This window comes from Micromys minutus (assembly GCF_963924665.1).
Source record: "Micromys minutus genome assembly, chromosome: 10".
Taxonomy (NCBI): Eukaryota; Metazoa; Chordata; class Mammalia; order Rodentia; family Muridae; genus Micromys; species Micromys minutus.
The window spans coordinates 60,970,012-60,996,984 of NC_137979.1; the positions used below are offsets into that span (position 1 = coordinate 60,970,012).

The window sequence follows — 26,973 nt, forward strand, 5'->3', positions numbered from 1 at the left end:
TCTAGTTTCTTAGGTTTCTGAAGGCTTTTGTTGAAAGAAGATAACCAGTTTGGAGTTTATACATGGTGCTCTGCCACTGTGTTCTGTATTGAAAGATGCCAAGCAAGGTGAAACGGTTTTATTTTACATGCAGCAAAACAAGGGCAGGAGGTTGTACATCTAGTATAGCTGTTGACTGTGAACACTCATAATTTAAATATTTAAAGACTATTGATATAGTAATCCCATAGGTGTTCCAGCACCGAAGTAACCAGTCTCTGGAAAGCTCCTGGATTTATTCCATCATCAGTGAAAACAACTCTTTTGACCTGTCCTAAGGGAACTGTAAAACCTGCTAGCTAAGGACAGTAGCTAGGAGGTAGGCCAGATGAACTCCAGACAAAGCAAGGATGCTCCAAAGTTGTAGTGAGAACAGAGAATACAGTTGTGACCCTTTCCTTTTCATAAGGGCAACAGACAGCTGTTTACCCTTCACCAGCTGCTATGAAAGTTTCTGGCCTGGAGCAGCTAGGTCACAGCACTGTGGAAGCAATAGGGTCTGGTGATTCAGCTCAAGCAGACCTCTCTCATCACCTCCAGACCCAACATGTCGCTGACAGTGCCCCTCTTTAGCTGGGGAAAAGTGGGTTTGGGAGCAGCACAAAAGGACAAAAGTCTAGTGCAATGTGTGTGACCCTGAGACTTAATGGGTCCAGCCATAGGTGCCACACTACATTCTGTGTGGCAGGGAGAGGGAGTGAAAGCGGGATGCAGAGTGGCAAGAGGTGTCTTCCCCTGAAAGGCCATGGGGAGCACAGCAGTTTATAGTTTATGTCATGCCAAGCAAGAGGTAGTGAGTAGGATGGCCCATTCCCACTGCAAGGAGGTGCGCCTTTTCCAGAAAGCCGCAGTACCTGCTTCTGAAGGGAAACACTGGCACTTCCGTTTCCCTTCGCGTCCCTAGTTGAGGCTATCAGGCCAAGTTCCCTGTCCTGCTAAGATGTCCATAGGACACCACCTGCCACTGTAAGCACAAGCACACCACTCACTCCGGAGCTGCTGTAGGATGCTGCTGCTGCTTGCAGAAAGTGGAGTGAAGGCTACAGAGCTCCACATTTCTCACTCTGGGCCAATGCTGCCCACTTCACTGCAGGGAGCAGCAGTGCCTGCCAGCAGAGAACCATGGAACGCTGAGGGGAGGTATAGTCTCCCAGCCATGCCTCTTCAGGGTGTAAAGACACAGTTCTTGAAGGGGTTGGAGGGCCACTGTACAGAGCCCTCTTCCTAGTATCAAGGAATGCCACTAAAAAAGGGAAATCTTACTCTGGGCCCAGAGTCCACCATCCCAGAGCGGCCAGTGAAGCCTCAGGGGACTCCCCACCCACACAGTACAGCTACTTCAAGTCACACAGGTAGATAAAACAGGTCCTTTTAGGGGCCCAGAAGAGATGACCAAAGCAGCAGCTTGGTTCCTGACAGACGTGTCCAGGGCCCCGATCTACACCAAGCTATAAACACTGTCCAGGGTGTTCAGTGGCTGGACTAGCCAGAGCCTGTCTCAGGGCTGCCTGCCTTCCAAGGAGAGATGACAACATTTGCTGGGGTCATAGGTTCCCCCACTGCTCCACAGGAGGAAACTGGTCCACTTCACCTAGTTCTGTGCTCAGTTGCTCCCCCAGAGCAAAGGACAATTTATACCGAAGCCGCACCTTTTCCTGTAATGAGAGGGCTGCAGATGAGAATCAGTCCAGGAGTTCCCTCTGCAAGACATGTCACCCCTGCCACACTCAGGACTCTTGCCTCACCATGTCCACCCATGTTTAGTCCCTTCACCACCACCACACGAGAGGGGTTACTGCTACAAGTCATGTCAAGGCTTCCTGAGAGAGTACCTCAGAGGGCACTCCGTGTTCTAATTTGGGGCAGTGGCATCCCAGGTGGGTATTGTGGATTCTCCCAAGCTTACCTTCATTGGATTGGCCAGCAGCATGACCTGGGTGATGGCTGCTGGTGGCTGGATAGGACTAAATGGAGAAAGTTCTGTCCCAGAGGGCGGCTGCAACTTCACTTTCATTGACTGAAGATAAAAAAGAAGCTCCTTTGAAGAGAACAGTCCAGGTGTCTGAGACACCAGCTGTCACCTGCTGGCTACTGGAAGGCAGTCAGTACAGTGGGTTCAAGATAAGACAAAGATACCTTGGGTACTGCGGCCTGCAGCACTATGCTCTTGACTGGCAAGGGAGCTGTATTCAGCATGGAAACCACCACCACTAGCACATCAGGCCGTCCTGGAGGACACTCCTTTGCAAAGTGGAAAAGGATGCGGAAGCCATTTTTATCATAGGCTGTCACAGGGAGGGCACTGCCTGCAAGAAGGTGTTACATGTGTGAGTGTGGTAGGAGAGCATGGCCCTGCAGAGTCCCAGGGGCACTACTAACGCCAACAGGATGGAAGAAAGCCAGTAAGGCTCAACAGTGTTGCCCAGTGGAGTACAAGAAAGGACCAAGGTCACACAGCTGCTGTAGGAAGATGAGGAGGCTGCAGAGATGAATGATTCGGTGGTTAAGAGCACTTGTCATTTTTGCAGAGGAACTAGGTTCCCAGAACCCGTACTGGTCGGCTCAAAACCTTCTGCAACTCCAGTTGGGAGGCCTGACCTCTGACCTTTGTGTACTTGTATATACGTCAAGCACATGCATACACCAAGGCCATGTCAAAAACATTCCTAAGTAAAAAAAAAACACAGTCCTTAAAAAAGATGTCGAAACAGTAGGCAAGCAGACTCTTTTACAGGAATCTGCACAGATACCACTGATCATCCCAAAAACACTATGGCTGCGAGGCTACCTTTCCCCAACACTTACTAGGCTTAATCGATTCCAGGGGCACATGAACACTGGCCAGGGAGAGCTCTGGGCCCTTCTGAGGGCTGCCTTGGGACTGGAAGGCCGGTGACTGGAAGAGAGGGCTTCCGGGCCCAGTGGAGAAGGGCAGGAGAGGCCTGGCTGGGGTAGAGGTGGGAAGCAGTGGGGAGGCAGTGGGCCCAGGAGAGAAGCAAGAAACAGGTTTCACCAAGCCTGAAGTCCTGTGGGGAAGGCAGGCATGTCAGAGAGCAGGTCAGAACTGCTACACAACCCCTCAACCAAGGCCAGTTCCTAGCTACCCCAGGCCACTAGCTTCTAGCCTAACAGGACAAAAAGAGATCCACACACTCCATCCTCTCAAGACTCCCTTTGGGCCTGCATATGACACCCCACCCTCAGCCACCCTCTTTTAGTCCTTACACTTTGGCATCTTCCAGAAGCTGATCAAGGGCATCTAGGCGGTGTGAGATGGGATATTCTGGGTCTTCGGGCTCAGCCTTTGGAACCAAGGCTGGGGCAGGTCCAGAAGAAAGCATAAAGGAACCAGTGCTGTGGGTTGGTGCACTTGCTAGGACAACAGGAGCTGGGAAGGCAGCAGGTAGTGGAGCTTGGGACATACTCGAGGTAGAAACTGGGGGAGGAAGCAGGGGTCCATCTGAGGGGCAGGAGGCAACAGACACTAGCCTGGGACTGAAGAAGTCCAGATCTGATGATGGTTCATTCTGCAAAACAGACATCAGATGAGCAAAGACCTAGAAGCGGCTGCAGAAAAGGGAAGAGTTTACCACTGACCACGCCCTTCTGAGGTACCCATCATGACCCACAGAACTAAATGTTGGGGAAGAATCCTTGGAGGCAGCATGTCCCAGCTCTAGCAGACCATACTCTATAGAGAATGTAATGAATTCTGGTTCTAGCAAAGTATAGCCAGGCAGACCCTAAGAAGGAATGGGTGAGGAGGTTTGGTACTTGGGCACATTAGTGATGTCATTACTGTGCCTCTACCTGGAACAGGTGCCACTGACTATTTCCAGTTGACTCTTTAGGAGCAGTGGGTGCTGGGTCAGTAAGGCCTAAGAACACAAAAGAAAACTCAATGAGATGAGTTCCTGGGCTGAAGCAGCAACCTTCCATCCCCACAATAATGGTCATTTGACGAGAGAGACATTACTTGTAAGGAAAAAGTGTTCACTTGCAGCTAGACTGGGGACACAAATCCACCCTTCATGCATGACTAAAGGACTTCCCAGAGAGGCGATAAGCTAAGTCAGAGCCTACCACCTTTACCCTGCAATCCTTAGGAAGGGGCCCTGGTGGTCTCCAGAGAGTTAAGTGATAAAGCACACAGAGACTACTTAGGCCTAGTTAGTGCACATGCCTCCTTTCCCAATGCCATGCTTGCATGTACCTAAACAGAGGAGCTCCTCATCCAGCAAGGAAAGGGTGTTGTTCATGCTGTCAGGCCCTGGGGGAGCCTCAGCCTGGCTGGATGAACGGCTTCGTGGAGGTCCGGAGCTTTGGGGGGGTGGAGGAAGGATAGGGATGCCTGAGGTGGGTGGGGCAGGTGCTGGGGCCAACACTGGGGATGAGCTGCTGGGGGTGTCCAATTCAGCAAGGTCGATGAGGGTGCCTTGGTTACTGCAGTGACTGTTTCCTGGATGGGTGGGCATAAGAACAAGAGCATTGGGGTGAATCTAGTGTCCATGCAGGAAGAGGTGGGACCCAGGCATAGCTGCTATGGCTCTACCTTCTGGCACAATTCAGTGCTGTTTCTCCAGGGACACTGAAAACCAGGCTTGAGAAGGCAAGGAAGTCTCCATGCACAGCTCCTGGCCTCTGGGAAGTGCTACATGAAATGGTTTGGTGTCCCCTCAGGAATTCTTGAGTGTTACCACTTGTGGCTCAGTGGTTAGGACATGTGCGTGGCTGGTCTTGAGGGTCCCAGAATGGAAATCAGAATATTTACCTTCAGAGTCAGGCATGGTTGAGGTGGTCACCTCACCATTGATAATCTGCCCTTCAATAATTGTTTTGTAAGAGTTGATGACCCTGGACAGGTTGTCACTGGCCTGCAGGATGTCCCCTACAGTAGAAGAGATTCCTTACTGTATGGGCTGTGGCAACTCTCACACATTTAAGTTTTTGACTCATCCTTGCCAAGTTACTCCTTCATACTCACCCAAACTGTTGTCATTGTCCTCTGTCTCGCTGGCTAGTTTAAATAATGTCCGTCTCTTATTCTCACAACGATCAAAGAGCTCCTGAGAGAGACCCAGATATAAAAGTCACAACTAAAGAGGTTCTCAGAAGTCATATGATTCAATGTTTATACCCAGAAAATGGTGGGATGCCCCAATAGATCACAGAGTTACTGCCGGGGATAAGAGCAGAGAATGCATCTTTGTGTCTTCAATATCTACCAAATGATACTGCCTAAGTCATTTGTACCAACTGTTATGTAAAATATGTGTCTTAGTCAGTTGATTCTATTGGTCATATTCATGTTCTTGTGGTGGCAAGCCTGTATGTGTCTGACCTACATCCTCTGCATGTATGGTTTCATAGCTTGGAGTTCTTGTAGGACTCCTAACAGTGGGAGCAGAATCTGTCCCTAACTCTTGCCTGCCTTTGGAATGCGTTTCCTCCTATTGGGATGACTTGGCCAGCCTTGATGTGAGAGTATATGCCCAGTCCTATTGTAGCTTGTTAGGGCATATTTGGTTGATGTCCCTGGGAGGCCTGCTATTTTTTTAAGGGGAAAAAGTAGGAGGTAGGTCTGGAAGAAGGAGGGGAAGTTGGGGGGGGGGGGGGAGAGACTGGTGGAGGAGAAATTCCAGTAGGGATGTAATATATGACAGAAAAAGAAATAAAAAGGGGGGAAAAGATGTGTCTCAGAAGCCATAGCCTAAGCTATATCAACATCAGGGGCTCAGGACGTCTCCCAAAGCTTGAAGGCAGCGCGTAGGAAGGAGTGAGCACCTAGGACATGCAGTCAAGACAGCACTTGCACAGACACTGCCCTTCACTCCCCAGTGAACAAGCACACAGAAGGCAATCGGTCCTCACCACACAGGACCCACTTGGGGCAGAGCTGTCCGCTCACCTTCATGAGCTCTCTGTCGGCCTCTGACGAGTACTCTTGACTGTAGTGAAGAAGCATCTCGTGGAGCAGCTTGACGTTATTGTTAACCTCCTCCAATGTGTGCAGGCGCTTGGTCACTTTCTGGATGCGTGCCTCATCCTGCCTCAGCCAAGAGGGTGCAGTAAAAAGCAAGTTCACCTAGCCTGTCTTGCAAAAACCAGGCAGGGTTCATTCCTTATCCAACAGCACAAGGCAGAGGCCAAGCCCCAGAGCACGGCTCAATGTGTTTCCTAGAGCTTACTGAGCACAAGCTGTCCTTTTAGAGTGAGGCCTCTCATTTCCACTACCGCCGCCACCCACCACTCCTCTATGCTTTCTCCCGTAGGAAAGACAAGGCTCCTCCTAAACTCCCTAGCTCAGGCTCAGGGCGGGGTGAACAACGTGGGCCTACGGTCTCTGGGAAGGACTTCTGTGTGCCATGCCCAGAGAACCAGGACCCACTCACTTCTTTCACCATGGACTTGATGAGTTTGTTGGCTTCTTGCAGGTCATCTGGGTTCTTGCTTTTCAGCAGCTTGGCTAACAGCTAGAAGAGAAGGTATCTCAAGTGAAGGAAGGCAGCACGTACCCAGCCCCATTAGGCACCTGAAGGAACTGCAAACCAAGCAAGAACCCACTTCACACCTGGCAGGGTGGCTCATGCCTACAATAGCACCACTTAGGCAACAGAGGCAGGAAGAAGTCAGGTGCAAGGTCAGCTAAGGTTAGAGTGAGAGACTGCCTCAAAAACTGAAAGACAAAAGGCACCCACCCTCCGATTTCATCCCCCCACACATTCCACTTGCAACTGCTCATCTAAAAACTTCAACTCCAAGATGCACTTTACCTTGGATTTCTCCTCATCATCAAAAACAGGGTTTTTGGGACGAGGTGGGGGAGAGGGGATCAGCGTTCTGTCCATGGGGATTGGGGGGTCCGACTGCACTATGCCTGAGAGGAGACACAAATGACAGAGCATGTGCTCAGGCAATGGTCACCTTGTCCTTCACAGAACAAGGGCCAAATCCCCATGATGAGCAGAAAAAAGGGCAGGCTAGTCTCATCTTTACCCACTAGAACCCTAGCTGAGCCCTCATGACAAATCCACTCTACAGGAAAAGACCTTGGCAGGACCCTGGAGACTCCCGGCATTGTCTTCTTTGCCTTACCTTTCCACCTTCATTGCCACCCTGAGGTTAATGGAGAGGTAAACACATACCTTGTCTCTTCAACATATGGTAGGCATCTTTGATCTTTGCTTCTTCCGGCAAGGCTAGTGTCCAGCTAAAAAGCAACTCGATGACCTTAGTCTTCACCTTTTCAGACACCCTGTCTCCCAAGTACTAGGAGGTAAAATGAAATAAGAGTCTAATATCTGAGACACCAAGGAAGGATCGAGTTCTTCACAGCGTGTGCCCTCATGCCAGGGCCCACGCTACACAATCAAACCCAGCACACCCTCCAGTGTGACCGAGCGGGGAGGGAATGACAGAGCCTGAAGCCAGAGCAGGCCAAGGCTGCATCCTGTGCTTCCATGCAGAAGCTGCCGAGACATTAAAAAGCAAATATGATAAAGACTTATTTTATTTATGTGAGTGTCCACCATATATGTGTGGGTGCCTCTAGGGGCCAGAAGTTGGTACTGGATCCTGTCAGCGCTGTACTCTGTAAAAGCAGCAAGTACTTTTACTCCCCATGCCCCACCCCAGCCATGTCTCCGGCCCCATGTGCACATTTTCTTTGAGGACCTGAGAATGCCAGCAGTGTAAGAACTGCTTCCCTCTGTCTAGAGCTATCCAACTGACTCTGGCCAGCAGAGCAAACAAGCAAACTCCTTAGCTGATAGGGGCTAGGGACACAGAGCACAGCTGCCCACACTCTCCCTGGACACACACAGCCAGGCTAGGAACCAGCTTTACAAGTACAAGACACACAGAGCTATCTCTATGAGAGATAAGAGAACAGCAGAAACTGCCACCAACTGACCTTTGGAGACACGACTTTGATTAATTCATTCAAAAAGCGGAACTTGCCCACTTCATTATGAAGTCTCCTGCCACAGTTCTTCATACATGCCTCCAGCACCTGCAGGCAGAGAGGCAGTTCTTGATGGGGGCTATAGAACAAGACCCTGGTCCCGACCAAATATTAAGAAACCAGTTCCAAGTAAAGGGATTCACTATTTGGTGCACTCCCCTAGAGAAGAGGTTCACCCACAGAAGCAGTCATCACAAAACCCTCCTAATGGCATGCTCCATAGAGACTGCTATACACAGGTTAGAGTAGAAAGCTGAGTCCCAGACACCAGGAAGTTTGCTGCCAGACCTGATTCTGTCTTGGAACCTTAGGAGGAAAATGAAAGTCCAAAGAGAAAGTTCCTCTGAGTCCTAGATGGTCCCAAGTCCTTTCCACAAATTGTCACTTCTGCAGGTGTAGGAGACATCTAAATCTATTGTTTTTGTTTTTGTTTAGATGATGACATTTCTCTTGCTTCCTTTGGTTGGCATGCTTCTATGCTGCTAAGGGCCCCATCATTCATTCAGCTTATACACAGCACATTCAGGTATGAATACATGGTGTTCATGCCTAGTTAACCTCAGATACCCTGCTTCTCTTCCTGTAAGCAACTCCACCTTGTTTGGAGATAGGAATTCTCACTGGCCTGCTTATGCTAGCTGACCAATAAGACTCAGGAATCTGCCTTTTGTTTTTTTTGGCCATCCAGAGTCACATTTGGCTTTTTATGTAGAACCCAGGGACTGAACTCAGGCCTCATGCTTGCAAAGCAGATTACCACCCGAGATCAGCCTGCCTCTGTATACAGAGTGCTGGGGTTAAGTGTCTAATTACGTGCTGAGACAAATAGCATGTGTGAACATGCCCAGTGGTTTCAAAATAAACACACATACATAGGGAAGAATTTTATGTCTATAGGTGTGTTTGTCTATCTGCACATCTGTATACCACATATGTTCAGTGCTGAAGGAACCCAGAAGAGAACATGGGATACCCTGAAACCTGAGTTAAAGATAATTGTGATGCCAGGCGTGGTGGCACACATCTTTAATACCAGCACTCGGGATACAGAATTCTAGCCTGATCTACAAAGCGAGTTCCAGGACAGCCAGGGACACAAACAAATCCTGCCTTAAAAAACAATAAACAAATAAATAGAATGAATGGAACAAGAATCAATGATGGTTCACACCTCCATGTGGTTCTGGGAATCCCTCCATGTGGGTGCTGGGAATTGAACCCAGGCCCCCTGGAAGAGTGACCAGTGCTCTTAACTATGAAACATCTTCCCCAAATTCCAATACGTGGTTCCTTTAAAGTGAGGCTTCTCAACTGCAGCTGGTGGACATTTTGGACTATCCCCTCTTTGCTGTGGGGCTCTCCTGTGTATCCAAGGACATTTAGCTGCAGTACTGGCTACTACTCTCTAGTCACCACTGTCACACCACCCCCAACAATAAAAGCATCTCTAGACATTATTAAATGTCTTCTGGAGACCAAGACTGTCCCCTGCAAGGCAGCTATGGTGGCACACGCCTTAGTATTAATACTTTAGAGATGAAGACAAAAGAATCAAAACATCTTTAAAAAAAATTTTTTTTTTAAATGAAACCAAAAACAACCAATGGGCCTGGTTGCCCTTGGGGGGAAAAATCCCCATTTTAGAGGTCCTGGATCTAAAATGGAGGAGCAGTGCACCTAGCCTCTAAGCTCCACTGCTCTTCTGTCTCTAGGAACCAAATTAAATCAGGTTCAGAACAGATTGCCTGAGTCCTCTACACTTGGCTGTTGTCTGAGGAGCAAGGAAGCACCTGAATGTTCCTTTCACTGTCTGAATAAATACTTACCTCTGCCCTTGTGGTTGTGACTATAAGCATGGCACCTTCACAGTACAGGCAGTGGTTCCAGCTATACCACACACTGTAGTGTCACACTTTTTTAAGCGTCAGGACTACTTAGGTTCTCTCTGAGCTCTGCACTGGCATCCCTCAGGGACCTGTGCAGGCTTCACGCTAGCTCTGGAAGTGTGAGTATTTGTGGACCAGCTGACTACAATGCTCTAGACACACCCAACTTATATCAGGGACTTCCTACCAAACTCTGTATATGGCCTAATGTGTGTGAGAGGAAAGTCTTGAGCAAGCCAACACCTGCTGCTGTCATCTCTGATAGCAAAGACCTACCGTGAGGGCCTGCACTGCCTCCCATTCCTGTGGAGACTGGATCTTGTGGGCCAGGAGTCGCACAGCAATCTGGGGCCTGGTAGACAAGCACACTATAGTCAATCTGAAGATGGACAGCCAACTGGCCAGATTTCCTTAGCCAGTTCTCTCTCTTTCCCTCTCCCTGTCTCTGGGACTCACCCTTCAAGCTCTTTGTTGATCTGATCACAGAAGCCAATGATATATTCCCAGTCTTCCTGGCGGTTGGAAGGATTGGTAGCTTTATCTTAGAACAAAACACAAAGGCCAACTGACTGTTAAAAGAGCAACTCATAACACAAGGATATCCATCTCAATTTTTAAACAAAAGTTTACTTACAAATCTGTTTCATAACTATACCTCCAGAATTCACTCAGATAGCAAATACAAATCTTGTTTTCTGCCCAATATTTTTGGAAATTTCAATAAAAAAAGAAAAAGCTCATGGAGGTCAGAGCACATCGGGATCCAGAGGACAAACACAAACTTGAATGATCAGAGTTCTCAATGACACTTTAAAGGTTCCAGAGTTCAATCCCCAGCAACCACATGGTAGCTCACACCATCTGTAATGATATCCGATGCCCTCTTCTGGTGTCTGAAGACAGCTATAATGCACTCATATGTAAATTCAAGCAAATATTCTGCTTTAAAGTTTCATTTTTAAAAAATGGCCCAAGTAGCTGCGACACTTCAAGAAGCATGCACTACACAGCCACTGCTAACAAATGGAGCTGGGGGTCAGCAAGTGTCTGAGAAGCTGGAGATAGGCAGAATTAGGTCAGAAACAAAGTTAAAATGAGTATTTTCTACGGGTCCCTCATAAAGGTTTTCAAGACCAAATCTTTAATTCTTTAAAGACGTTTGAAGTTGCACAGGACCCTCTACAAATGCATTCAGCCGCAATGAAACATCTTCCAATCTTGTGCAATCTTCTCCTGCATAAACAGAGCTCTGACCAGTGACCTCAGCGCCCTCAGGTGTAAATGGCCTTCAATGGTCAAGTGCAGACAGATGCTGAGAGCATCCTGAGGAGTGTGGGGTTCTAGAATTCCAGCACTAAAGGTAAAGCCCAGTTACATGTGTTCTGGCCTTCTCTGCTACTCTGGCACCTGTGCTGAAGGAAGACGGCCCAGCTGAGGGAGGTGAAATGGCTTCTGGTCTGACAGAAATCCAATCCTGCTACTTAGGGCTTCAGGCTCAGACAAAAACAAAAGCCCGAGGCACACACCTTCTCCGGACAGACCTGGCTATCACTACATGGGCTAACCTCCCAACTTTCTGGATTTTGGTTCTAAATGTGACTGTTCTCTTCTTTACATTGTTTTATTTGGGGGATGGCAGTGGAGCTCAAGTGCTGTGAAGATTAAAGTCCAAGGACAACCTAAAGGAACTGGTTCTCTCTTTATCATTTGAGTTCTGAAAATGAATCTCAGACTTGTTGGCAAGCATCCCTTCTACCTTGGAATCTCAAGCACTAAAATTGTGGGTATGCATCACCACACTAAGCTGTGTCTTCTTAACTTTAAAAATCACCACTTGGGCAGGCAGTAGTAGTGCATACTTTTAAACCCAGCACTTGGGAAGCAGAGGCAAGTAGATCTCAGTGAGTTCGAGGCCAGCTTGGTCTATAGAGTGAGTTTCAGGACAGCCACATCTACACAGAAACTGTTTTGAAAAACAACAAAAAAAAAAAAAAAAAAAAAAAAAAAACCAACCAAAAAAGAAGAGGGATTATGGGATCATTCTATTCAACAGTGTCCACTGGTCAAGAAATGGTTGACCAGCTGGGTTTGGTGGCACACATCTTTAATCCCAGCACTTAAGATATAAGGCAGGTAGATATCTGGAGTTCGAGGCCAGCCTGACCTACAAAAGCAAGTTCCAGGACAGCCAGGGCTACAGATGGAGAAACCCAGTTTTGGAAAACAAACAACAAAAAAGAAAAAAATAAATGGCTAGTTATCACTAGATGAAACCAAGGTCTCCCCCAACCCAAGATTCTGACTCTTCTTAAGTGTCCACTTGGCTTTGCTGTGCTAATCCCTATCATTTGGGATGTTTCAAGACACCAAGAAGCTATAGGACTCAAAAGCAAGACACAAAGAAACCTGTCCCATACCCAGTGCTTCTCTTCTTAACTGTCACAAAACTTAACACTGTGGACAATGGAAAACAATCTTCCAAAGTAACATAAAGACTCTTTCCACAAAACATGCCTGCAAAGCAAACTCTCTTACAAGCTTGCTCAACTTCTTACAGCACTTCCCTTCTTTTCTTTCACTGTGTGTGTAGGAACGCAGCCTGCACAGGGCACAAAATACAACTGGGCAGACATAGTGCCACCTTCCAGTGGGTAGCTCACATGGCACACCTATCACCCACACCAACTCCTGAGGGTGGCACAAGGTGACTCTAGCTCTCCAAGTGCCCAGTACCTCCACCCACTCCACACTCTTCCTTATCTCAGAGGACTAGCAACAATGGAGCTCTCTTCTGCAAACCTGGCCCTGAACCACCCATTTGGGTCCTGCTCTGACTCACAGTTTGTCTATTTTGGGTCTCTGGTAGAAGCCTCATTCTCTGCTGCTCCCATCCCCCAAGATTTCCTACCCCTCTCTTCTGCTTAACCAGATAGCCTCAACTCCTACAGGACATCAGAAGGTAAGGATGAAGATAACCAGCCCTGACTACTTTAACACCTCATGGCTTGCGCCTCTCCAAGGTTTCAAGCTGCACACAGCAATGACTGTAAGTAAGCAGACCCAAGGGCAGAGCAAAGGAAGGATTAAGGTTAACCTGTGATGCTGCTGTTCTGCCTTTTGTGAGGGTTTTTTTTTGTACAGTCATGGCTGTCCTAGAACCAGCTCTGTGTCTATAGATCAGCCTGGCCTCGAACTCACAGGCATCTACTTGCCTCTGCCTCCAAATTGCTGGAAGAGACACCTGTGGAAAATGAATGCTGTAACCACTGCAGTTGTCTGAGATGCTTCAAGCTTGCACCTATCTCGCTGGAGGAACTACAAAGTACAAAACTGCCTCAGTCTGTGAGAAGTTGTGCTTCTGTGTGAGCATGTGAGGAAGAAATCAGCTCCTAAGCAAGACTGTTTCTATGTTACTTTGATACAAAAATAAGCCTGAGGACCCACACTCCTTACTAACTTCCCTATTTCCACATACAGAGCCACTACTTGGCATCTGCTCAGGGGCCCCAGGTCTTAAAACCTTACTGCTGTCCTTCCCTTTCCTTACCCATTCCGGAGTTCACCACACCTTCAATTTTTAGCACATATCTGCTTACTGTTCTATGTGGGAAGGGGGTAAGAAGGGAGATGTGTGGCATGTCACAAGTGTGAAAGTCAAATGACAACGTGATAGTCGGTTCTCTTTCCACCATGTGGTTCTCCAGGATCAAACTCAGGTCCTAAGGCTCAGTAGCAAGTGACTTACCTGCTGAACCATCTCAGCCTCTGGAGTCACCTTTCTAATCCGTGTCTCCTCATGAATCTTTCAGTCATGCCCTCCCAGAACTTCTCCTCTACCCCACTTCACATATCTCACATTGTATCACATGGATGCCACAACACGCACGGGGAGCTTCTCTCCTCTACATTTACATGGCTCTGGTGGATGGACTCACGTGCAGCCAGGCTAGCTCGGGAAGTGTGCTCTGAGCCAGCTTGCCTATGTTGTTTGGTTTGTCTGGTTTTGGAAATGGTCTCACCCTGAAACCCTTAATGGCACTAATTTTTTATGTATCCTAGCTTGCCTCAATTTGGGGAGGTCTCCTGCCTCACCCTCCAAGTGCTGGGACAGTAGAGGTGAGCTACCACACTCAGCTAACTCTCATCATCCTGAGTCCTCCACCAATCCTCCTCCCAGGACGGTCTCATCAGGTGAAGAATGGGGGCCTGCTAACTGCTGTCAAGTTAAAATGCCCATGTCTCAGATGCCCTGATGTGCAAGCTCCTACAGCTGTTAGCTGGTGTGCTCTCCATGAAGCCACCCAGCATTCTCCTGGCGGGTTCCCACTTTCCTTAAGGCCTAGCTAATGCCGTCTTCTGTCTTATGTCATGCTCCACTTCCCCTTCTGCGGTTACCTACGGAACCAGTACTTAGGCTGTCACTTAGAACCATCAAACTAAGGCAAAGACTGCTTGAGTTTCCTTTCTGCTTCGTTTCTGTTTTGTAAGGCTAGCATGGAACCCAGTGCCTTGCACATGTTAAGTAAGAAGCCCACAGGAGGGCTGGAGAGATGGCTCAGTGGTTAGAGCATTGACTGCTCTTCCAGAGATCCTGAGTTCAAATCCCACCAACCACATGGTGGCTCACAGCCATCTGTAATGGGATCTGATGCCCTCTTCTGGTGTGTCTGAGGATAGCTACAGTGTACTCATACACGAAATAAGTTAAAAAAAAAAAAAAAAAACCACAGGAACAAGTGTTTAAACTTTTGTTGTTCTTGTGTTCATTTCACCAGCTCATACACTAAAACTTGAACGATACAGAAAAGATTAGCACTGTCCCTTTGCAAAGATGACAAATTCATGAAATGCTGCCCCGCCTCCCCACCTTTTCCAAACAGGTTTCACCATGTAGTTCTAGCTGTCCTGCAACACACTCTGTAGACCATGCTAGCTTTGAACTTACAGAGATCCGCCTGCTTCTGCCTTCCAAGTGCTGGGATTAGATGCACCACTATGCCTGGCTAAAATAAACTTCTCCATACTTACTAAACACTAGCTGAATGTGTCAAGAGGCTCAAAGAGGGGCTGAAATCATCAAGAGATGGACTGTAATGAAAAATATTCTGAGATAGGTTTGAAGCATATAACTAAGCAAGGGGAGAAGGGCTTCAGGATTAATGATAACAGTGTGTGCTGGTGAGAAAAACATCAGAAGGCCATCAAAGAATAAGGGGAGTAATGGCCAGAGACAGACTGGAAGAAGGGTAGTAGGTTTGGCAGCCCTGGAATAGTGATAAACTGCAACTGCTCTCTTAGGAGACCAAGGAAAGGCTGCTGCAGTAATTCAGGCAAACCATAGGTAACAAAGACCTTCACTAAGATGGCACTGACTGGTTCAATGGATCGGTAAAAGTTATATCACTCAGTTAGTCAGAACTATAAAAGTAGCACATCTGAAACCCCAGCAGTTCAAGACAGAGCAGAAAGAGCAGGTATTTAAGGCCAGTCTCAGGTCTATAGCAAGTTTGAGGGCAGCCTAGGCTTCCTGAGACTCTGTCTCACCAAAACAAAACAACTAAATCAACCCTACTCAGCCCAGCTTAGGTCACTTAAATTACTCCAATTTTCCTGTTACCATCTGTGCAGTTAAGCAATTCTGCTCTGGCTATTACCCAGTTGCATGGTTCTAGGAAAACAATGAGTAGAGTCAGAATGTCCTCTTTGAATTGTGGCAACAGAACCTGTTTTGTTAGGTGAGATACTTGGTCCACAATTTTAATTATTTTCATCTTTCAAGAAGGGGACTGGGAGCCAGGCCTGATGGTGTACACTTTTAATCTTAGCACTGGGGAGGCAGAGGCAAGAGGATCTCTGAATTCAAGGCCAGGCTGGTCTACGAGGAGGGTTCCAGGAGAGTCTGGTGCTCTACAGTGACCTCTAGTCAGCATTTTCACTTTCAGAGAGAGGGTCTAATATTTGACTCATTTAGTGTTGGCTTACCGCCCACAACAGTTGGGACTATTCAGCTGACTCTATACTGGGCTCCCTGGGTACATAATTTTAACCAATGCCTATCATCCAGCACCATGTACTCCTCAGAGAACTGTTCCATATAGGGAGATGGCTCTGTGGCCTGCCTGCAAACATCAGTCATTGCAAATGTGCTCTTACTTTTCTTCTTAAGCTCCCCTTAAAGCTTAATTTCAATCTCCTGGAGGATATTTCTTAAGGAAGGCCATGCAAGACATCAAAGAGGCAACTGTATTCAGCCAAGGATCTCTAACTCAAGGCTCTACAAAGGCATCTTATCTAATTTCTGTCTCCACTTAAGAGGCTCCCCAGAGGCTAGCCCTTAGTAAAGTTAACTTATTAACCCTTGATAAGGCGTGATTAACCCTTACTAAACATAAATAGTATGAACTGTCTGCTAATGTTAAACCTTACTCCTTCGCAGCAATGTATAGGTTAGTAAGGCTAGCAACAGATTCACTGCTTTGATTTCCTCAAGAGCTAGTTATCTCATTAAAATGACTGTGTTTGTGTATCCCTTCAATACATATTTAGCAAGCCATGTGGTACTGTTCCCTGTGGTCGCGCTTTGGAAAATAATTCTCACTTCAAAGCACCCTGGCTGAGGAAATCGGGTATATCTAGTCCACGGTCACAATCCTGGAGCTGCCAGCTGTGTGTGCGCGCGCGCGCGTAGCATCACTCAACATTCCTGGAGGGACCAGCCCAAATCCAGAGCTTTCCCAAATTAGGGGGCACAAGGTCCCAGAGCACAGGTTGGGAGCAGTCCCACCTCAACCTCCCCAACGCGCCCGCCTGTCAGCCCGAAGACCCCGGGGGTCGCTTTCCCGGGCCTGCTAGATCTGGAGCTGCAGGTGTCATCCGCGGGAGCTTGAGGACGCGCAGCAGGGAAGCGCCCCTGCTCGCTAAGGGGTGTGAACGCAGGATGCTCGCGGCTAGACTACGCCGGGCGCGGACAGCCACAGGCCGCCGCCGCCGCAGAGGGGATGGCGGAGGGAGGGAGGAGGGCGGCCGGTGGTTGGAGGTCAGGCAGAGTCAGCCCCGGATACTCACTCAGCCAGGACTCCAGGCTCTCCCCTTCCGCCTCCGCCATATTGAAGCCGCCCGGTCAGGCTCTGAGCCCTCAAATCTCGCGAGATTCTGCGCGAGCAGGTCCGGGGCGGGGCCTGCATGGGGACCTGAGAGAGCTGAGTGTGGCGGTTTTCAGGTGCACCAGATTGTGTCGGATACCGGAAGGACGAGAATTTTTTCTTGCTTCTTTCCCCGAGAGAACCCCTGACGTAAAACCCACACTTGAGCAAATTGTGCAAGTTTTCATCCGTATCCCGTCACTCAGGCGCTCTGTGGACAGCCCTCCAAGGTCCTGAGAGCGGCCAAGATGGCTGCGCCCGCAGTGCGCGCAGCGCGTCGGTGGTCTGGGCTGGCCCTGGGGGTGAGGTGTGCTGTCTGGAACCTTCCTGGGTGAGAAGGCCGCGCGTAGTCGGGACTGCCGCTCGGGCCTTTACGGGAGGACCTGGGGAAAGGAAAAGAGCCATAGACAAGCCGCGCAGAGTCCTGTCAAGCCAGAGCACTAACTCGGGACACCGAGATGGCGGACTCAAGCCATTAATCGGGCCGGTTGAGTTTAGTAGCTTGCCCTTTGCCTGACAGGCTGGTTTAACCTAGACCGGTTCTACCCAGAGCCGAAAGTGCGGCCATGCTAGAGATCTCAGAAATGGGATTGCCTAGGCGGTTGGGGGAGAACCGACTCTTAAAGTAGAGCATGCAAAGGAACAAGTTTCGTTTCGGAGAGAGCTTCCTACCTCTTGGGACAAGAGTCAAAACTGCTGTCAGATTTAGCTTGAGGTCCCAGCACTACTGTCCCTCGTCAACGTGATGGCAAACAGTCACAGGCTTACTGTTAAGTCAAGGTTGTTCACTTTTGTGGAGTCACAAATTCATCTCTAGAGTTCTCTTGTCTGCTTCCTCCTTTTCCCACTCCCAGGATCACACAGGTGCGGTGGAGCCGCTATGCCCCCGAATTCAAGGATCCCTTGATTGACAAGGAATATTACCGCAAGCCGGTGGCGGAACTCACCGAAGAGGAGAAGTATGACCAGGAACTCAAGAAAACCCAGCTCTTCAAAGCTGCGGCTGCGACTGAAACTAGCTCGGTGTTTGCAGACCCTCTCATCAGGTGAGGTGCAAATGCTTCTCTTCTCTGGGATGGAACTAGCCCGGGGAAGGTTTCTGCTGAGGGACCCGTAGTCCAGCCTTCGAAAGCTAAGCATGTTTTTCTTCTTGAAGCAAATTCACCAACATGATGATGAAAGGAGGCAACAAAGTTCTGGCCCGATCCCTCATGGCCCAGGTGAGCCCGCTTCTTCCTCTTTGGCTTTTCTTCTCCCTCTGGCTTTGTTCTGTGTCTTCGAAACTAGAGAACAGGTTTCTATTCCTGTCATTAAAATTTCCAAGATCTGGGGTTGATAGTGCCCACCTCAAATCCCATCACTGGAGAGGCGGTTGATTCTAGCACTCAAGAGGCAGAGACAAGTCAGATCTCTTTAGTTCAAGGCCAGCTTGAAGTACAGAGTGAGTTCTAGAACAGAGCTATATAGTGAGATCCTCCTGTCTTGAAAACAAATAAAAAACAGCCAGAGGTAGGCAGATCCGAATTTCAGGATAGCCAGAGCTATATAGTGAGACCCATTCCTGGGAGTAGGGGTGTGGGGAGGGACACAACCTAACAAAAAAAGCAGAGTCAGGAAAAGTTTGAGGTCAGGATAGTCAAAAGCTAGTTTCACCCCGGCCAGAGGTACACAAAGTCCTCCCTCCAGAATTTGCCATTCTGACATTAAAAAAAATTTTTGGCTGGGCTATGGTGGTTCACACCTTTAATTCCAGCACATAGGAAGCAGAGGCAGGTGGATCTCTGTGAGTTTGAGGCCAGTCTGATCTGCACAGTAAATTCCAGGATATCCAGGACTACACAGGGAAACCTTGCCTCAAAACAAGAAAAGATAATATCAGCCTGTTCTTGTTATTATGGTCTAGCAAAGCAAGAGGCAGCCACTTTTTTTCTGAAAGAGGGTCTCATGGAGCACAGTCTAGCCTGGGCCTTGCCATTCACCTGAGGATAACCTTCAAGTCTTGATTCTCCTGCCTCCAACTTTCAAGTGCAGTCATAGGTGTGCGGCACCACTCTCAAGTGAGCTGGGCAGACTTAGCGCCAAAGTAGCCTCTTGCATCTCTTTGCAGACTCTGGAAGCTGTGAAAAGGAAGCAGTTTGAAAAGTACCATGCTGCCTCCGCAGAGGAACAGGCCACCATTGAACGGAACCCCTACAGGATTTTCCATGAGGCCCTGAAAAACTGTGAGCCTGTGATTGGGTTGGTGCCTATCCTCAAAGGGGGCCATTTCTACCAGGTGAGTGGTCCGTAAAGCAGGGCAGCCCGCATGGGAGGCAGGTCGGAGGGCGAGTGTCCAGAGTTGGGCGCGTGTAATAATCCTAGAGTCTGAATCTGCTTGTCTGAGGCTCAAAGTGTAAATGCCACAGGCAAGAGGACAAATTGTCCAGTGTCCTGTGTAGCCTAAACTATGAACTCTTGACTGTGCTTAACTTGCCACTGTCTGGAATAATCCTTAACCCAGAACCATTCATCCTTACTGAACAGAAGTAGAGGTCCCTATCTCAGCAGTTAACTACTTTATATTAGGTTATTATCCCTTCAGTATCAGCTCCTAAGACCAGGGGATTTTTTTCACTGTGTCTTTGGTGTGTGGCATGAAGTGGGTGCCAGGCAAGTGGTTCTTGTACAGAAAGCCGCATCTTTAGGCACCTTGGTCTGAAGTAGCTGGCTTTGCTTGGGTATCGGGGTTTCCTGTTGGTGCTTATGTCAACTTGACAAAGCATCTTCTGTTGTTTACTACGTGGATGTTCTTAGTCACAGTTCCCTGAGACAAGAAAAGTCTGAGACGAGACAGGTTTCTGTCCTCAGGGCCCATCCCAGGAATAGTCCAGAGACAGTACACCATAACTTCTGGAAGGAGATGGCCTTCACACTGTTAGGCTCAACTCAGCTTTTGCTTGCCTCTCAATCCAGGTCCCTGTGCCTCTGGCTGACCGGCGTCGGCGCTTCCTTGCCATGAAATGGATGATCACAGAGTGCCGAGAGAATAAACCTCGGCGGACGCTGATGCCAGAGAAGCTGTCACATGAGCTGCTGGAGGCTTTTCATAACAGGGGTCCCGTGATCAAGAGGAAGCACAACATGCATAAGATGGCAGAGGCCAACCGTGCCCTGGCCCACTACCGCTGGTGGTAGCTACCGCTGGTGTAGCAGGAAAGGAGCGGTGGGCAAAGGACACTACCACAAGAAACCACTGAGGGGCTGGAGAGATGGCTCAGTGGTTAAAAGTCCTGCTCTTTCCAAAGGACCTGCTCTGATTGCCAGCACCCCTGTGGAGGCTCGCTCACCGCCTGTAACTCCTGTTCCAAAGACACCTTTCCACTGTGGGCACCAGGCATGCACATGGTATACAGACATATGTGCAGACAAAGCATCTATACATATAGTACCACTAATAAATGTTAAACACTTGAGCTGCGGTCCTATTGGAAAGTTCTGGGAGGAAGTTAAGGATGGAGAACACTGTAATGTGATCCTCCATCCTGTGAAGCTCTTTGACCCATACCGGCTAGAAGTTGGTGGCTAAAACTTGAGTGAAGCTGCCTATCACATAGTGTGACACACTCAGGATTATGTATTGCGCTGTAATCTAAATTGGTTCCCCTGCTCCACACTTCCATAAAGACAGAACATGTCTCCTTAGAAATTTTCTTCAAGAAACTCAGATCCTATCTGGATTAAAATAAAGACCTCTTCCTTCATCTTGGGGCACACCTTTGGATGCTATGGAAACATGCAGTTTGGTTTCAGGAAAGATTTATTAGAAAACCCTCACCCCAACCTGGTGAGGCAGACACTCAGAAAACAGACTGGAGGAAATAGGCTTATCTCCATAAACATCTATAAAATATATAAAACACCATTTCTCTTGTAACTTGCCCTTAACATCCCAAAGCATTCCACCAATGGCTATAACTGCCCATTTTTACAGATGGGAAAACTGAGGCACCAAGGTTGCACCAGTGGTTACGCACTTCAGTGGCTGTTAGTTGATTTTCCCCGCCCAGCCCAGGTGGAAGGTAGTGGGAAGCTAAAAGGACTTGAAGGCAGAGGAAGACAGGATGGTCTTCAGCCAGGAGACAAGTCTGGTTCCCTCATACTCCAGAGTGAGGGACGAGGGCAGAGCCGCAGCAGTCAGGAAAGTCTAGGAGAGACTGAAGCAAGGGTTCTGGTGCCAGCTTGAAAGGGTCACAGGAAGATGTGTGCAGCTATGGGCACCTGTGGAGCCTAGCCAGACACCTCGCTGTAATAATACTTATGGGCAGCAGGCGTGGTCTTCCAGCCGGCTGCCCGGAACTCAATGATCTCCAGCAGCAGCAGCCGGGCCAGGGAGCTAAGGTCTATGGGGAGCAGGAAGCCGTCCCGGATTAGGATGAAGAGTTCATCCATGCGCTGCCCATTCATCTTCTCCAGCTGCTCCCCAACCCGGTGCAGCTGCAGCACCAGGCAGTCCACCTGCAGGGGCAGCGGGAAGGCCTGGTCAGCCAGAGGGGGGCCAGCATAGCACATGGAGGTGACAGCACCCGCTGAGTTACTGTGCTTTTGCTCCTTGCCTCATTCTGACACCAGTGGGCATGTCCCAGATCTTACCAAAAGGAACTTGTCCACAACATTCTGACCAGGCTGAACTCCAAACCAGGCCTATCTCCACAAACTTTCTTAACCTGCCTCTTCTGTATACCCCTGACTCACAGATGGTTTCTGGGCCATCTGTACCCACAGCTGGCCACAGCTTTTGCCATTCCTAGCACTAGGCTCCAATATGGGAGCCTTGGCTGCTCTGTGTTGTGGATAAATTCCAGCCACTGTAATTTGTCTACAGGCCTTACATGCCCCTGCTGGGGTCTTGGCTGAGGAGCAGTGCCCTCCAAGGCCTTGTCAATGGCCACTCACCTCCTCTTCCCTGCTCAGACTTTCAGGCTGGGCCAGCTGGAAGAGACAGTCATAGACAGGGTTAACCAGCGCCATCATGGGCATGTTGTTCACCTGTGGGAAGAGCAAAAGCAGCAGGGAAGCCGCATTGGTGACGGTGGGGAGCGATCCAACCTTGGCCTTGGGACACAGGCCTTCATTGCTGCGCTGGTGACTTCCCTTGCCTCACCCTCAGGTAGTCAAAGACGTTGCAGATAAAGGTGACATAGCAGACCCAGCCCTGCAGGGAGCATGCTCGAAGCTGCTCCCGGGCATCATATTCCTTCTGCAGCCGGTTGAGAAGCCCACGACGGAAGACGCTCTGGCCTGTTTGCTTACTCTCTGCCTGTGAGCCAGAAGAAAGGATAGTAAGCAGGGCCCTGGCCAGTCTCTGTGTCTTCTGCTGGCCAGCCTGTGCCTGACCCTGAGGTAGCATCCTCAGGGAAGCCTCCCTCTCTGCCAGACCCCCAACCTGAATGATGGCATAGCACATCCGTCCTGCTTCCTTGCTGAATATGCAATCCTGCAGAGAATGGTCCACAATCACGTTGGCTACTCTCTCCAAGTCCACAGCAGCTGGATCTGATAAGAGACAGGTGGGGAGTCTACAGCTGCCTGATTAATCACATCTACCTCCATCTGCTAAGGATTGAAGTGGGTTATGTTTTCCTTTGAGACAGGGTCTCACCATGTAGCCTTGGCCAGCCTGGCACACTATGTAGACCAGTCCTCAAACCCACAGAAATCCACCTGCCTCTGCAGCCTGGGTACTGGGAATGAAGTCACACACTCCCACATCCAAGGCCTGGAGATATTTGTAATAAATAGAGCACTCCCATCACATGCTTAAGAGATAAAGGGAAAACCATCCAGAAGGCATTCAAGAGATTGAAGCAAGAATTACCAAGATATTAGGGTTATCCTTGGCTAAAAACAAGAGTTCCAGGATAGTCTGGGCTATATGTGGCTGTCTCAAAAGAAAGGAACTGAGTTGAGTAGTGTGCACCTATATAATCCTATGATCTAAGAGGCAGAGATAGGCCAGCCTGGTCTACATAGCAAGTTCCAGGTCAGCCAGTGCTACATAGCGAGATCCTATCTAAAAAATAAAATTCAAAGTTGAAGGTGTTAAGGGATCAAGCACTATGCCCACAATGTGAAGATCAGAGATCGGAGACAAAGCAACCAAACCACTAAAAATATATTCTCCAGAGAAGGTGGTTGTAAGCATGCCCAGGGCAGTTCCGTCAGGACCCTGGCTGCCCAATCAGAAAAGGGAGAGTTGAAGCAATGTTCTTAGTGGGTCAGAGCACTTGCTTTTTCGGGGAACCCAGGTTTGATTCCCAGCTTCTGCGCTGTGCCTAGAACTTCAGTTCCAGAGGACCTGACACCTTCTTTGCCTCCACAGGCACAGCATATGTGGGGTTCACATGTAGACAAGTAGGTATGCACATAAACAAAATGCATTTGTATTCTTCTGGGAATGGTGCAACCCTTTTATCCCAATATTTAGGTAGAAGGGGCAGGCTAATCTCTGAGTTGTAGGCCAGCCAGGGAGAGATCCTGTGCCAATAAATAAAGGAATGTGGGATTGGGAGGCTGCAGGAGACCAAAGTACAGGCGTATTATCTTTTTCTTAGGCTACACATCTTTTATTTTCTGTCATTACCTTGGTGGATGTCATTGAATGCCAAGACTTTTTTTTTTTTTTTTTTTTTTTTTTTTTTTTTGTAGTCTTGTCTTGCTATTTAGCTTTGGCTGGCCTGGAGCTCAACATTATTTTTTTTAAGGTTCATTCATGTGTTATGTGTGAATGTTTTGCTTGCATGTATGTATGCACACCATGTGTTTGCCTGGTATCAGGTCAGAAGACCGCACGGGATTCTGGGAAGTGAACTGAGTTACCAAGGGTCTTAAACCTCTCAAGGTCCTCTGCAAGTGTTCTCTCTGGTTTTCTGCTTTGTTTTGTTTTGGTGACAGCATCTCAGTATGTAGCCCCAGCTATACTGGAACTCAGATCCACCTGCCTCTGCCTCCTGACTGTTGGGGTTAGAGTACTGCACACAAATGGGCCATTCCCCTCCCCCAGGCACTCTCTGTGTAGAGCAGTTTGGCCTTGAATTGGTGCGGATCCTCCGGCCTCTGTAATCTGCTGGGATTACGAGCATGCACTGCGACCACGGCTTGTGTGCTCTCAAAACACAGAGGCTCCAGACATGAGTAGTTGTACAGACTTAGCACCTGATCTGTCAAATTTCTGCCCTGAGTGTTACAAGGGAAGGGCCAGGCAATTAATTACACAATCCTCCAACCTCTGTCCATTCAAGGGTACTGACGGCACCAGATGCAAACTTTAAGAAGAAAGCAGTGTTTGTTCTCTTTAATGGGTACTTAAAAGCTTTATGATCTTAGACATAACTGTGATTCATTCTCCAAAATACTAGCATAAACGTAGCGTGTCTTCCAGATCAAAGATTAGATTGTGAATTACTCTCTGAGAGCCAAGGAAGATCTTGGGCATTGCCTGGCTCTGGGCCTTGGCCCTCCTGCAGCTCTTACCCAGACAGAACATGCGTTTGGGAACCTCACTGGCTCTCACCAAGTTGGCCTTTGGTAGTGTGCTGGACAGTTTTAGGTTAACTTGACACAAATTAAGTGGTAGGTGGTAGGCTCACCTTTGAGCGCGGTCTTCAGCAGCTGCTGGGTCTCTCCATCGAAAGACTGGATTTTATATTCATCTCTACTGGCCTCGCCCATGGTGGTCTAGCCTCAGAGTTTTTCACTGGCCTGAAACTAATGTCAGCACCTGAGAAGCAAAGACGGTTGAGGCTTCAAGTGTGAATCACAAAGCTCCGGATTCTAGTCCTGCAGGCACTGGGCCCGGCAGACCAGGTCTTGGGACGGGTGGGACTGGACTTTCTGTCACGTTTAGTGGTAGGCTGAGTTCCCACCAAGCTTGGCTTCGGGTGGACGACTTGGGCACCAAGTAGGCACCTGCTGCTCAGCTGAAGGAAACCCAAGCTTCTGGGATTACATATTTCACCTACGGTCGCAGCAGGATCTGGGTTATTAGCAGTCAGTATCCGGGTAAACTTAAGGGAGCAAATACTGAACTGGGTGTGGAGAGAGGTGAATGTCAGACTCGCCCGTATCATCCAGCATGGAGGATGCTGGCTCAGTCCAAGCCGCAGATCCTGATACCAGCAGGGCTCCGAGCCCCTCTCTCCCAACGTCTGCCAGTTCTTTTAGCCCACAAAGCCCACCCTGCAGCCGTTGGGACAGGGCTGGCTTGCGTGGAAGGGCGCCTGCGTCTCGGGCGCTGCGCCGGGGGTACCGCGCGGCGGCGGAGCTCTTCTCGCGTTGCAGCGCCTGGGCGACTCGCTAGAGCCGCCTACCGGCCACGGCCCGCCCTCGCCTCCGCACCCCGCCGCCGCCCCGGGCCGCTCCCTCACTTGGTGCGGAGACAGATTAGCACCCGACAACTGCGACACCGGCACCGCCGCCAGCTCACCGGCCCCGTCCCCTTCTCACCCAGCGCACCTCCACCTTGTTTCTGACTGCGAAAGTCTCGGAGCGCTGGGCCGGACCTACCCTGCGCGTCGAATGAAGTTCTTGGTTTTGCCAGGTCGCACTCCACGCCGGGGTCACCATGTCCCTTGCCGGGCTCAGGTGAACTGGGTCAGAGACTCCCCGGACGTGCAGCGTGGGAGGAGCCTCGGGGAGGCGTGGCCTTCCCAGGAGGAGGGGCGTAGCCGTCTGGGGTTTGTTCTGTTTAAGCCTTGAGTAAGGCCTGGGGCACACCCTGGCAACTCCCTCTGCTGCCTCTAGGGCAAAATAAGTTTAACGTCAAAGGGGCAGTCAAGATGTAGTAGCCTGGGTCTCTTCCGAGGTGGGGGGTTGGGGGGATTCAGGCAGCGGACTCTGAATCTTCCAGGTTAAGATAAAGGAGAAACAACATCCCACCACGAAGGAAGCACAGGAAGATACAGGATGTTCTACGTAGGGGAAGTGAATAACTCAGACGAGCTGAGTGGCCTAAAGGGCCAGCACACCCCTGTGGAAGCAGCACCCTGAGCTGGGCTGCCCAGCACACTCTTGAGACTGCCCAAGTTGCTCCGAAAAAGCTCAGCCCAACAGAGCTGCCTGGAGGACCCTCCAATCTGTTGGGCTGCCTGCAGACTGACTGCACGGTGTGCGCCAAGATTCCAGCTTTCATGAGCTCGGCAGGCCGTGCTGGGCTTTGGGTGATGCAGCTGTCTTTGCGTCATTTCTGCTCCTGTAAGTAACCCCAAGGAACCTCATCGGCTCACCAAGTTGGACTTTGGTAGTGTGCTGGGTAGTTTTATGTCGTTGACACAAACTAAAGTCATTTGAGAGGAGGAGACCTCAACTAAGAAAACGCCTCTCTAAGATCCTGCTGCAGGCAAGCATGCCTGTAGAGCATTTTCTTAATTTGTGATTGATGGGGAAGGATCCACCCCATTGTGAGTGGGGCCATCCCTGAGCTGGTGGTCCTGGGTTCTATTAAAAAACAAACAAAAACAGGCTGAACTAGCCAGTAAGCAGCACCACTCCCACTCCATGTGATGGAAATAAACCCTTTTCTCTCCAACTTGCTTTTTGGTAACAATGTTTATCACAGCAGTAGAGGCCCTAAGACAGGTCCTTACAATGGTCTGGTATATATTATTCACACCTCTTCAGGAATAGGGTCACAAAACACTCCTGCTGCTCCAAACCCAGGAAGCCAACAGCCCACCCACCTCAGAAGTCCTCCAAAGCGACCCTGGGACCTTCAGAATCAGGACCCAAGGTCAGAAAATGTTCAACCAGGAGGGGAGGGTTACAGTGGGCCAGAGGCAGAGAGTGGACGGACAGAGTTCCAGTTCCTGTGACCAGCCCATTTCCAGCAGGCATTCCAGTTCAATTTATGGTGGAGAGGCTGGAGTCCCACAGAGAGGAGAACTCTCTCCTCCCTTCCCTCTCTAGACCA

At 49.3% G+C, this 26,973-nt stretch overlaps 3 protein-coding genes across 5 annotated transcripts; 1 reads left to right on the forward strand and 2 right to left on the reverse strand.

Annotated features, from left to right (window-relative positions):
- Nucleotides 1-103: 103 nt before the first annotated feature.
- Nucleotides 104-16,997, reverse strand: GGA3 (golgi associated, gamma adaptin ear containing, ARF binding protein 3). 2 transcript variants are annotated; one of them, XM_080924600.1, is made up of 18 exons: nt 16,954-16,997; nt 10,345-10,429; nt 10,165-10,240; nt 7,952-8,050; nt 7,185-7,308; nt 6,813-6,916; nt 6,432-6,512; nt 5,948-6,085; nt 5,024-5,105; nt 4,811-4,927; nt 4,253-4,498; nt 3,850-3,917; nt 3,464-3,566; nt 3,265-3,355; nt 2,845-3,065; nt 2,176-2,345; nt 1,946-2,056; nt 104-1,694 (listed from the first exon to the last, which is right to left on the reverse strand). In XM_080924600.1, exons 1-18 carry the CDS (start codon nt 16,991-16,993, stop codon nt 1,584-1,586), a joined length of 2,067 nt encoding a protein of 688 aa, XP_080780726.1. In that variant the 5' UTR covers nt 16,994-16,997; the 3' UTR covers nt 104-1,583. The 2 variants fall into 2 exon arrangements, with proteins under 2 accessions (XP_080780726.1, XP_080780725.1); XM_080924599.1 differs by having other exon boundaries at nt 3,265-3,566.
- Nucleotides 16,998-17,073: 76 nt separating this feature from the next.
- Nucleotides 17,074-20,482, forward strand: MRPS7 (mitochondrial ribosomal protein S7). The gene is made up of 5 exons (XM_080923303.1): nt 17,074-17,361; nt 17,885-18,076; nt 18,187-18,250; nt 19,138-19,305; nt 19,983-20,482. Exons 1-5 carry the CDS (start codon nt 17,279-17,281, stop codon nt 20,202-20,204), a joined length of 729 nt encoding a protein of 242 aa, XP_080779429.1. The 5' UTR covers nt 17,074-17,278; the 3' UTR covers nt 20,205-20,482.
- Nucleotides 20,483-20,808: 326 nt separating this feature from the next.
- Nucleotides 20,809-25,691, reverse strand: MIF4GD (MIF4G domain containing). Of its 2 annotated transcripts, XM_080923302.1 has the most exons (6): nt 25,572-25,691; nt 24,656-24,786; nt 22,453-22,562; nt 22,171-22,326; nt 21,963-22,055; nt 20,809-21,524 (listed from the first exon to the last, which is right to left on the reverse strand). In XM_080923302.1, the coding sequence occupies exons 2-6, from the start codon at nt 24,735-24,737 to the stop codon at nt 21,297-21,299; spliced, it is 669 nt and encodes a 222-aa protein (XP_080779428.1). In that variant the 5' UTR covers nt 24,738-24,786; nt 25,572-25,691; the 3' UTR covers nt 20,809-21,296. The 2 variants fall into 2 exon arrangements, with proteins under 2 accessions (XP_080779428.1, XP_080779427.1); XM_080923301.1 differs by having other exon boundaries at nt 22,171-22,562.
- Nucleotides 25,692-26,973: the final 1,282 nt, after the last annotated feature.